This window comes from Maniola hyperantus, chromosome 25 (assembly GCF_902806685.2).
Source record: "Maniola hyperantus chromosome 25, iAphHyp1.2, whole genome shotgun sequence".
Lineage (NCBI taxonomy): Eukaryota > Metazoa > Arthropoda > Insecta > Lepidoptera > Nymphalidae > Maniola > Maniola hyperantus.
In genome coordinates, this window is record NC_048560.1 from 6,415,606 (window position 1) to 6,428,100 (window position 12,495).

The 12,495-nt window shown below is 37.7% G+C and overlaps 1 protein-coding gene across 2 annotated transcripts in view; it reads right to left on the reverse strand.

Moving 5' to 3' along the window:
* The window catches only part of LOC117994011 (uncharacterized), a 49,382-nt gene that overhangs the window by 13,436 nt on the left and 23,451 nt on the right, over window positions 1-12,495 (reverse strand). For both annotated transcript variants that reach the window (XR_004675295.2, XM_034981891.2), the window contains exons 3-4: window positions 2,423-3,466; window positions 1,553-1,727 (exon numbers count right to left, since the gene is read on the reverse strand). Coding sequence is in view for 1 of the 2 variants with exons in the window: in XM_034981891.2 (XP_034837782.1) it covers window positions 1,553-1,727; window positions 2,423-3,466 (1,219 nt within the window). In the remaining variant the exon portion in view is untranslated. The remainder of the gene's footprint in view (window positions 1-1,552; window positions 1,728-2,422; window positions 3,467-12,495) is intronic.

A 12,495-nucleotide genomic window follows, 5' to 3' on the forward strand; every position in this document is an offset into this window, starting at 1 on the left:
ATCATTCAAAGACCAAATATTATCTCCATAAACTGTTCTTAGTGATGAAATCATTATTTTGATAAGGATTAATAGCATGAGTAAAATAAACGCGTTTAAATGTAGTCCAAAAAAAATTCAAGATTTTTAAATAAAAAAATGGTTGCTGTGCCTCACTCGACATAGATGGGTATAGTGTGTCGCGGACTTTTTTGTAGATATTTATAAGATCTACAATTAATTAGAACATTTTATGGTTCTATCTTTTATAGTTTAGGCAGCGTACGCAAAATAAGTAACTTTTCTGGTTGATTTTTTACACCTTGTGTCCGAAAAACCCAAATATCTACGGAACCCTATTTTTTTCCAAAATAAAATATAGCCTATGTTACTCGTGAATAATGTAGCTTTCGAATGGTGAAAGAATTTTTAAAATCGGTCCAGTAGCTTTTGAGCCTATTCAGTACAAACAAACAAACAAACAAACAAACAAACAAACAAACAAACAAACAAACAAAGTTTTCCTCTTTATAATATTAGTGTAGAAGTGTAGATACAACGGGCCGTGCAGCAGAAATCGTAATATTTTAATTTCGCCATAACTTCAAAACCAAACGTCCAATTTTAATCATTCAAAGACCAAATATTATCTCCATAAACTGTTCTTAGTGATGAAATCATTTATTTTGATAAGGATTAATAGCATGAGTAAAATAAACGCGTTTAAATGTAGTCCAAAAAAAATTCAAGATTTTTAAATAAAAAAATGGTTGCTGTGCCTCACTCGACATAGATGGGTATAGTGTGTCGCGGACTTTTTGTAGATATTTATAAGATCTACAATTAATTAGAACATTTTATGGTTCTATCTTTTATAGTTTAGGCAGCGTACGCAAAATAAGTAACTTTTCTGGTTGATTTTTTACACCTTGTGTCCGAAAAACCCAAATATCTTACGGAACCCTATTTTTTTCCAAAATAAAATATAGCCTATGTTACTCGTGGATAATGTAGCTTTCGAATGGTGAAAGAATTTTTAAAATCGGTCCAGTAGTTTTTGAGCCTATTCAGTACAATCAAACAAACAAACAAACAAACAAACAAACAAAGTTTTCCTCTTTATAATATTAGTGTAGATATATAAATATTATATTATATTATATACATATATTATATATATATATATATATATATATATATATATATATATATATATATATATTATTTTATATTAATAGTAATATTTTAAATGCGAAAGTATGTCTGTCTGTCTGCTAGCTTTTCACGGCCCAACAGTTCAACAGATTTTGATGAAATTTGGTACAGAGTTAACTTACTCGTACATCCCGGGGTATTGAAGAGTTCCCACAGTGCTCGTATGGCAATCTCGCAGCGGAAAAAGCAGCGTTGGAAGACCCCCACTTGAACAGACGACATCAGACGAGTTTGCCTGCGGAAGCCGCTGGATGACGGCGGCGCAAGACCGTGGCGTGTGAAAGTCCCTACAAGAGCCATATGTCCAGCAGTCTATCGGTTGATAATAATGATGGTAATGATAGAAATATAACCTTACCTTTCTCCTGATGCTTCGGATGCACCTCCCGTGTGGAAGACCTGGATTTGGTCAGCCTGTTCAGCACAGCCTGGCGAGTCGGCTCCGATATCCGCCTGCTTTGATGACTGGCCGGTTTATTCCTCTCCTCCTTCGACGCAGGAGGCTCTGACATCCTGGTGATTGAACCTCGCTCCTTTAAAAAAAATAGCACCGGTCAAGAGCGAATCGGACTCGTACACAAGGGGTTCCGTACCATGGTACTTTTAATTTTTTTTACTCCTATCCTCCTTCGACGCAGGAGGCTCTGACATCCTGGTGATTGAACCTCGCTCCTTCAAAAAAAATGGAACTGGTCAAGTTCGAATCGGGCTCGTACACAAGGGGTTCCGTACCATGGTACTTTTTAAATTTTTTCAATTTACATGGCAGCTATTTTAAATTTTTTATTATTTGTTATTATAGCGGCAATAGAAATATGTATACACATTCTGTGAAAATTTCAACTCTCTACCTACGGGTTCACGAGATACAGTCCACTGACAGACAGACGGACGGACAGACAGAGAGACAGGAGGACAGGAGGCTTAGTAATACGGCTCTGTTCGCACCCTTAGGGTATGAAACCCTGAAAATCAAAAAAATATTAGTTTACTAGATGATGCCTGCGACTTCGCCCGCGTGGATTTAGGTTTTTAAAAATCCCGTGGGAACTTTAATTTTAAAATTTCGAGATAAAAAGTAGCCTATGTCCTTCCCCGGCATGGAAGCTATATCTGCACCAAATTTTATCTAAATCGGTTAAATGGATGGAAAAGCTAGCAGACAGACAGACGGACAGACACACTTTTGCATTTATAATATTAGTATGGAAGTATGGATTACGCTTACCTTGCTAGTAATCCGAACAGAGTTCCTAACCAACCCCGGACCGAATTTCCTCTGCATTTCCGGGGTATTGGGACATCTCGGGGAGTTCGACGGGACCACAGACTTATCCGTATACTCTATCCTTCCTCTATTCAACCTCTTGAATCTTATATCCTGGGATTTTTCGAACGACCCGTTGTCCGACTCATCCGAGTCTTTATACTCTTCGGATTGACCGCTCGATCGTCTTGATACGAATCTAGGTTCGACATTATTGTTCCTGTTAACAGTATTGAAAGAACTAGAACGCTTGATCGAACTACCAAACGCAGGAGGGTTATATTTAGTTTTATCACTGTACACCCTTTGGTGGAGTTTCGTAAGATTCTTAACATCACCTTGGTAACGTATTGGGTCGATTCTGTATGTTTTTGCTTCTAAAGCGTTATTCTTCAATACAGTCTTAAGGCATACGGGTTGAATCGTCTTATTCAAGTTCATGTCGTTTCGTTCAAACGATTTGTGTCTTGCGTGTGTTTTTCTATGCGGCGATAGAATCGCTTCAACATCATACTGTGGTCTATTCGATAGCGTTTTGTCATCTGAACTATTGCTAAGTAAACCTTTTTCAGAATTCGGACTGTTCATATTGGAATCGTGTCGGGTATTTGTATATTTTGTATCTTTGTCCAAAGATTTGGACGCGGCGTTTAAAAGGACTTTAGTTTCGGGTGTTCTTGTTGAACCGGTTATTACGTAATGCCCTGGACTTCTTAAAGGACTGTTATCGTTGGATGTGTCTTTTCTTCTTAAGCGATAGTTAAGTGAATTCGATCGACTAAGCTGCGATAGAGGAAGACGTGAAACTAAAGTCTTCTCGCTTAATAGACTAGTGGTCAGTGCGTTTGGAATGTTGGTGAGATTGTTGGACATATTGTTGGTGATATTATTGGATATATTGGTGATGTTGGTGGTCCGTGTGGAGTGCAGCTTGGCTTGCAGGTTGGTGATTGCATTTTGTGTTTTTAGTAGATAGGACTCCGTGTCTTGTGGCGGTATTAGATCCTGAAACAAGGGAAATAGTTTTGAATTATATAATAATGACTTTTATAGAAGCAGGTGTTATTTTGCGTAAATCCATGATATACAATAAATAAATAAATAAATAAATAAAAAAAAAAAAAATCTTTAATTCGATCATAAAACACGATCATAATTTGTTAGTAATAATACACGCCTTAAAAACTAATGTTAGTAATCTTATAACTATTTACCTAATCCTAATACTATATCTAAGACAGGCCTGATTAGTCAGCACGTGCACCATATGACAATGGTTCAGGTACTGACAATCAAACCTGTCAGCAATGTCACAATAACAATGAACCAAAAGTTTAATTTGCTATAATCCGTTGAAACAGATCAAATCTCATTTGTGCAAAATGCAGCATGCACTAACGCAACGCCCGTTCGTGGCTGACGCTTTCTTCCTGCATGTTTATGGGACAATTTCGCAAAATCAATTAAAACAAAAATTTTAAAAACGTATGATTCAGTTATTGAATATTTAAAAAAAAAAATTGTACAGTTCAAATAACCATATGAGCTTAATTTGAGGTACTTATTTCCAAATTACAGACAGACTCTTCAATTTTAATTGTTAGTAAGATATAGATATCAGGAAACGAAATCGAGAATGCTAGTATGAAATATGAACATAGTTTTTATTCGCAAGCAAACTTAAAATAAAATCACGATTTCACAGTCGAATCGACACCCGCACCAAGTCATAAAAACAATTAACAATTGTATCACTAGCTGTTCGTACTTCCGCACATATAAGTGCGAATGGGTAGACGATCTACATTTAGTTGGTCACATTCATTTCCTACACAGTATAGTCTGTTCACTAGTATAGTTTTCCGGTTCGATTTTAATATGGGAATCTTCAAGTCAAGAGTGAATAGGCATCTTTTAGGCAAGCGCGTTAATCCGCAAGCAATCTTACAATAATCAGTGGTGTGCACAGGGTTTGAAGCCAGGGTAGGCATTAGTTAGGTGGGAACCTGTTTACTGGCAGGTCATAATGATAAATAGCTTACAACTGGGGTAAGCAGTGCATTTATGCCTCTATGACCTGCACGCTACTGACAATAATATCGCGATTTCACAATCGAATCAATACCGCCAAGTCATAAACAAAAACACTTTATTTCATTTTATTTATCCATTTACTCGCCAACTTTACTTATTCTATGCCACTGACGTTTGGGTAGTATAAAAGGCGGTCACTGAAAATCAGCGTTGGGGCGTCTGGCACCTCAGATATTTGCTATAGAGGTGTGTGTCTGAGGGGCCCGACGTCTCAACACAAGCTGAGTGGCCTACCTGTTCGAGGTGTTGCACTGCTGTACAGGACGATATTGCCTACACCATGTACCACCTATATACCTCGAATAAACATTATTTTATTCTATTCTATTCTATAAAAACAATTAACAATTGTATCACTAGCTGTTCATACTTCCGCACATATAAGTGCGAATGGGTAGACGATCTACATTTAGTTGGTCACATTCATTTCCTACATATAACACTACCAGATGATGCCCGCGACTTCGTCCGCGTGGATTTAGATTTTTGAAAATCCCGTGGGAACTCTTTGATTTTCCGGGATAAAAAGTAGCCTATTTCCTTCCCCGGGATGCAAGCTATCTCAGTACCGAATTTCGTCAAAATCGGTTGAACAGTTGGGCCGTGAAAAATCGGGTTCTACACTGCATCGTACCAGAACAGAACGCTAAATCGCTTGGCGGCACTGGTTTGCCGGTAGGGTGGTAATCAGCGACGGCCGCAGCCTCCTACCCTACGTTACCCCTCCTGTTATTCGAAGCGCTACCCGCAGACATCTCTAACATCCATAGGTATGTTATCGCACTCGTATTTGGCGCCTTTTGAAATGAAGCCCCGTGATCTATTGCGTGGCAAGGCAGCCATGTTGAGTCGATTGTATAAATACGGGTGGTTGATGAATTTTAAGCCAGTCTTGTTCTAACTCGAGACTCGAATGACTATTAAATGCTTTTTGTGTTTAAGTCGCCTTCTTGATTGAGGTTGCAATAGCAATTGTACCCTAATCAAGTTAATATTGCAGTTGGGTTATTATAAAAGGTAAAAACTCTCGATTAGCCTATTCGCGTCGTGATTAATATTTAACTGCACTCCTGGTACGTTTACAGGTATTTGGATCAAAACCTACCTTGTACCTATATCAAATATTTGAAAAGAGCAACCGCCGAGCTTCTTGCTGGTTCTTCTCGGTAGGAAAGGCATTCCGAACCAGTGGTAGATGCATCCGACTATTCGAATGTCCTACTTGTAAAAGTTTATATTTGAATAAAAAAAAAAAATATTTTATTTTAAAAACCATCACAAGATAATATTACGTTACGTCAAAACTTAAGCTTATATGACATTAGTACTCCATATAACACGTAGGTACATACAGTTACGTAGTTTGGAATGTAAGCAACTAACTGAGAGGAAGGTCAGTGAAAGTCACAATCGTCAGTTCTGACACACATTCAGTTAAATTTGATATCTGCGGTTCAAATTCACTGACCGATTTGGGTTAATCGAGCGACTTGACAAACTTGAGGGAGGTATGATTCCGAACCACGCTGCACGCAGCAGTGCTGCCGCAACAGTGCTGTCACCAGCTGTCACAGTGCTGTCGCGGCACTACTGGTCCCCATACAATCTCTATAAGCTTATATGACATTACATTCCGAGCTAGGCAGCACTGTTCCGCTACATTGCCGCCTAGCTCGGAATCATACCTTTCACTTCATACGCGCTTGCCATACTTGAAACGTTTACACATTTTACCTTTTTTAGGGTTCCGTACCTCAAAAGGAAAAACGGAACCCTTATAGGATCACTTTGCTGTCTGTCTGTCTCTCTGTCGGTCTGTCAAGAAACCTACAGGGTACTTCCCGTTGACCTAGAATCATGAAATTTGGCAGATAGGTAGGTCTTATAGCTGACATTCGGGGAAAAATCTGAAAACCGTGAATTTGTGGTAACATCAAACAAAAAAAAAATTAAATTGTAGTCATGAACTAATAATTAGTATTGTCAATTTTCGAAGTAAGATAACTATATCAAGTGGGGTATCATATGAAAGGTCTTCACCTGTGCATTCTAAAACAGATTTTTATTTATTTTTATGCGGAACCCTCGTTGCGCGAGCCTGACTCGCACTTGGCCGGTTTTTTTGAAAAGTGTCTTAATTTGATCCTGAAATGATAATAACAATGATTATTTTGAAAGTTATATCTATCTCTATTTTTCGCAAAACTTTAAGAAAAAATCCTGAAAATTACAACGTTCGGCCTAAATCCTGAACAAAAAGAATTTCTGCGCAAGAGATTTTTGCCAATGCGACTTATACAAGTACTGTAACCCTAGCCGTGTTTAGGAATACTAAGGTTTGTAATGTTAGTACATACTACAATGCCTAGACACGTTTCTTCCTACGACAATGTGCACTGAGGAAATGCGCTCAGAATGTATTATTATTCATCATCTCACGGAATATCTAGATTCTAGAAAATCTAGAGCGTTGTAAATTTCCAGCTAGGTTTTAAAAACAAAACCATATGAAGTAAAAACCCCTTTACGTACCTACATTTGTTTATACTAGCTGATGCCCGCGACTTCATCCGCCTGGATTTAGATTTTTAAGATCTAAATCTACAACCGGTGGACAGAGAATAACGAGCTGGCCAGGACCAAAAGGCACACGTGGTAGAGGAAGGCCGCATTATCGTTGGGACGACGACATTGGGAAAAGTGGCGGGACCAAACTAGATGCTCAAAGCCAAAGACGGGGTAAAGTGGGTTTCTCTGAAGGAGGCCCTGACCTGTAAAGGGTTCTTCATGTTGTCTAGTATTTTAAGTTTTATTTAATAATCCCATAATATTATTTTAAAATAAGAGAAGAAATAAAAGTTTTCTTATTAGGGTTCCGTACCTCAAAAGGAAAAACGGAACCCTTATAGGATCACTTTGTTGTCTGTCTGTCTGTCTGTCAAGAAACCTACAGGGTACTTCCCGTTGACCTAGAATCATGAAATTTAGCAAGTAGGTAGATCTTATAGCTGACATTTGGGGAAAAATCTGAATACCGTGAATTTAGGGTTAGATCACACAAAAAAAAATTAAATTGTGGTCATGAACTAATAATTAGTATTTTCAACTTTCGAAGTGAGTGACTATATCAAGTGGGGTATCATAATATGAAAGGTCTTCACCTGTACATTCTAAAACAGATTTTTATTTATTTTTATGCATCATAGTTTTTGAAATTATCGTGCAAAATGTCGAGAAAATACGACTGTAGTACGGAACCCTCATTGCGCGAGCCTGACTCGCACTCGGCCGGTTTTTTTTTTTACATACCCTGGCGAACTTCGTTCCGCCTAACAGTCGATTCAAATTTTTAAATTTTTCTATCCGTAAGAACCATCCTCGTACTTCAAGGAATATTATAAAAAAAGAATTAGCGAAATCGGTTCAGCTGTTCTCGAGATTTGCGATGACCAACACATTTAGTGATTCATTTTTATATTAAATACTTAGATAATATCTAAATTGTATCTGGTCTGCCTACTTGCAGATCAGATTATAGCAAATACACACTATTTCTATTTATATTTCTACTTATTCGTTAACTCAGTGTCTAACACTGAATAATAGTCACCGAGCTCATTTGACGTTTATTTTTAACCCATTGAAGGTTTTCTACGAAAAAATATTTCAGTACCACTCTATGAAACAGCAATGTAGACAAAACCAATGTAAAATGAGCTAGATATCTATGCAAAAAATCACGCTCGATCCGTTACTCCGTTGCGGTGTGATTGAAGAACAAACCAATAAACAAATAAACAAACACACACTCGATGGCTGTCATTCAGTGTTAGATACTGAGTTAGCGAATCAGCCCGCCTGGTCTGGTGGAAGGCCTGGCTAGTTACTACCCGTGCGCGATAAGTTGAGACTCGCCTGGAATACAACCCTCCGCCCGCTTGCCTTGTAACTTCCCCTCAAGCTCCCGCGTTGTACTGTAGACAACGCCATTTTTTTAACATCTTAGTCTCGTACTTGCTTACGTCACGCAACGACGACGCGCTCCGATTTTTGTCCACAGTACAACCACGCGTCTGTGGCGTCACCGCCCCCCAGGTCTCAACTTATTGCGCACGAGTAGTACCACCGGCAAAACTTGAAAAGCTATAGCTTCTAGCGATCCTATATCTATTTAATAGCTATCGCTTCCGCACTCGCAATATATATCTTTGGTTACCATAGTATGTGACTGGAAAGGCAGCTTAAAATCTTATTACTCATGCATTTATACATAACAATGGATTACATATAAGGCGCGGTATACAACATACACGTTTTTGGTCAAAAGGTCGGGCAGTCAAGTTCGGGAGATACGGTATTATGAGTCACACATACGGACTTGTGAGTCATGCTTGTTTTGTTGTATATATATTGTGATATCGTACCTAGTGTTTTTATTTATTTATTCAGATACAAGTTAGCCCTTGACTGCAATCTCACCTGGTGGTAAGTGATGATGCAGTCTAAGATGATAGCGGGCTAACCTGGAAGGAGTATGGCAGTTTTTATTAAACCCATACCCCTTTGGTTTCTACCACGGCATCGTACCGGAACGCTAAATCGCTTGGCGGCACGGCTTTGCCGGTAGGGTGGTAACTAGCCACGGCCGAGGCCTCCCACCAGACCAGACCAGAAATTTAGAAAATATAAAACTCCAAATCCCTGCCAGAAATCAAACCCGGGACCTCCCACTAATACGACCACAGCGCTTACCACTGCGCCAGGGAGGTCGTCAAAACTGCTTTAACTGTGAAGGAAAACCCCGTGGGAAAACTATATTGTCTGAGAGTTCTCTATAATTCCCTGTTATGAAGCACTGGGTGTACAATGTATCTACATTTATTTACACGATTACGTGATTATAAATTAGGTATGTTTAAATTAGCTTTAGCTGCGCGAATCGTCTAGACTTCATATTTTTATGAGACTCCACAATAGCACCTCATTGGCACCGACCCCAAAAAATATTATTATCGAACTATATTAACTCTTGTATACATAATATATTCGGTAATAAATAAAATTATTTTTCAATTTTTAGTGTTTGTGTATCGAAGTCGGTTTTTATTTTTTTTGTAAAAAAAATTTATTTCACAATTTTTAGTGGCCCCATGGAATTATGCTATGACTGGTTAAAAATCTACTGTTTACTAAGCTATGACACTGATCGCGAGCAATTTACTCTTATCCGTGTAGGAGTTCCATTATCTATCTTTGAAGATGTTCATCAGATCGTCACCAAATTTGAATGGGACCAACTTTGAAGTATACCCTTTCAAACAAAAAAATAATTTTTAAAATCGGTCCAGGCGTCTTCGAGTAATCGGGGAACATACATATAAAAAAAAAAAAAAAAAAAAAAAAAAAAAAAAAAAAAAAAAAAAAAAAAAAAAAAAAAAAAAAAGATTCCGACGAATTGAGCGTCCTCCTTTTTTTGAAGTCGGTTAATAAATTAGGTATGTTTAACTAGCTACCTATTTAGTACCTCCCGCCCACACCTATTATGACTTATGAGAACTTTGCATAAACCACTTTGTATAGGTAACTACGTGTTAATTTTAATATTAATACCTACTCCATAACTAGCCTCCATTACTCATCTCTATTTAAAACTGTTGCCCTACTGACTGGCTGACAAACAAGCCAGATAGAATCTAGAAACTAGTAGAATATAGTTACTTACCTATTCTATTTCTAGTTCTATTGGCTAAGCCGATTCGACGACCTCCCTGGCGCAGTGGTGAGCGCTGTGGTCTTAATAGTGGGAGGTCCCGGGTTCGATTCCTGACAGGGGTTTGGAATTTTATAATTTCTAAATTTTTGGTCTGGTCTGGTGGGAGGCTTCGGCCGTGGCTAGTTACCACCCTACCGGCAAAGCCGTGCGGCCAAGCGATTTAGCGATCCGGTACGATGCCGTGTAGAAACCAAAGGGGTATGGGTTTAATAAAAACTGCCATACCCCTTCCAGGTTAACCCGTTATCATCTTAGACTGCATCATCACTTACCACCAGGTGAGATTGCAGTCAAGGGCTAACTTGTATCTGAATAAATAAAAAAAGCCGTGCACAGTGTAGTTGATTACATATTTGCCAATTTAGTTTACTAGATTTAAGTCATAGTTCTAATATGTAATTGTTCACTGTCCCAAATAAATAAATAAATACGAATAAATCGAATCTTTGAAATGAGCAACCGCCGAGTTTCTTGCTGGTTCTTCACGATAGTGCTGGCATCCTGAACCATGCAGTGGTTGGTTCACTTAACGTTTTAAAAGCAAAACGCAAAAGTTTATTTAAATCTATAAATACATAAAAGGAAACGGTGACTGACTGACTAACTGATCAGTCTGATCTATTAACGCACAGCTCAAACTACTGGACGGATCGGGCTGTTTGGCATGCAGACAGCTATTATGACGTAGGCAACGTCTTAATAGCTGTCTTACTATCTTACTTACTTACTAACTTAAAAAGTAAGGATTTTTGAAAATTCAAACCCTAAGGGGTGAAATAGGGGTTTGAAATTTGTGTAACCCACGCGGACGAAGTCGCGAGCATAAGCCAGTTAGGTATATAGGCCCTACATTACGTTAGGTATATAAAACAAAATGGCAGCCGATTTAATTATTTAAAAATCTGTTATGTAATTTTACCTATTACATTTTTGCTTGTAATACCTAACTAGTGTTTGCTTTTAAATTACCTCACACTTAATAGAAAAGAGAAATGTTTATTTAAGCATATCACGCAATATACATTCTTATCTATTACATAATATATTAGGAAAAACTGACTGACAGTATCAAATATCCAGCTCATAACGCGCTCCGCCCACGCGATTTTTGTCGGCAATAATTATTAAAACAGTAGATTGCAACATTGAAAGGCACACGTCCTAAAGTCTAACAAATCTGGACCACAATGAAACTTTAGCTGTTGATTTAAAAAAAATTGCAAATTCCAGAAATCGAACTGTGCATACATAAAAATAAACCATAAATATGATGCATAAAAATAAATAAAAATCTATTTTAGAATGTACAGGTGAAGACCTTTCATATGATACCCCACTTGATATAGTCACTCACTTCGAAAGTTGAAAATACTCATTATTAGTTCATGACCATAATTTAATTTTTTTTTTGTGATCTAACCCTAAATTCACTGTTTTCAGATTTTTCCCCAAATGTCAGCTATAAGATCTACTTACCTGCCAAATTTCATGATTCTAGGTCAACGGGAAGTACCCTGTAGGTTTCTTGATAAACAGACGGACAGACAGACAGACAGACAACAAAGTGATCCTATAAGGGTTCCGTTTTTCCTTTTGAGGTACGGAACCCTAAAAATGATATTAGAAACCTCAATATTATTTTTAAAGACCTATCCATAGTAAGGATTTGATTAAAAAAAAATTGAGTTTCAGTTCTAAGTATCCCCCAAAATGTATTGTTTTTTTTTTCTATTTTTGTGTGAAAATCTTAATGCGGTTCACAGAATACATCTATTTAGCAAGTTTCAACAGTAGGTATAGCTCTTATAGTTTCGGAAAAAAGTGGCTGTGACATACGGACGGATAGACAGACAGACATGACGAATCTATAAGGGTTCCGTTTTTTGCCATTCGGCTACGGAGCCCTAAAAACGGGCCGAATTGAAAACCGCCTCCTTTTTGGAAGTCTGTTAAAAATTGAAATATTGCAAATACCAGACCCAAAATTTAGTAGTTTATACAAGGTGTTCTTAAAAGGTGTTGATGAGTGAAAACCTGTTTGCTTAAAGTAGCTGTATATGCTGTATAATTTGATATTTTATGGTTTCCGATCATCTTACAAGCTTACTCACTTATCAGTACAATAAATAATATATTATGTAAATTAGGCATCCCACTGGCACACATT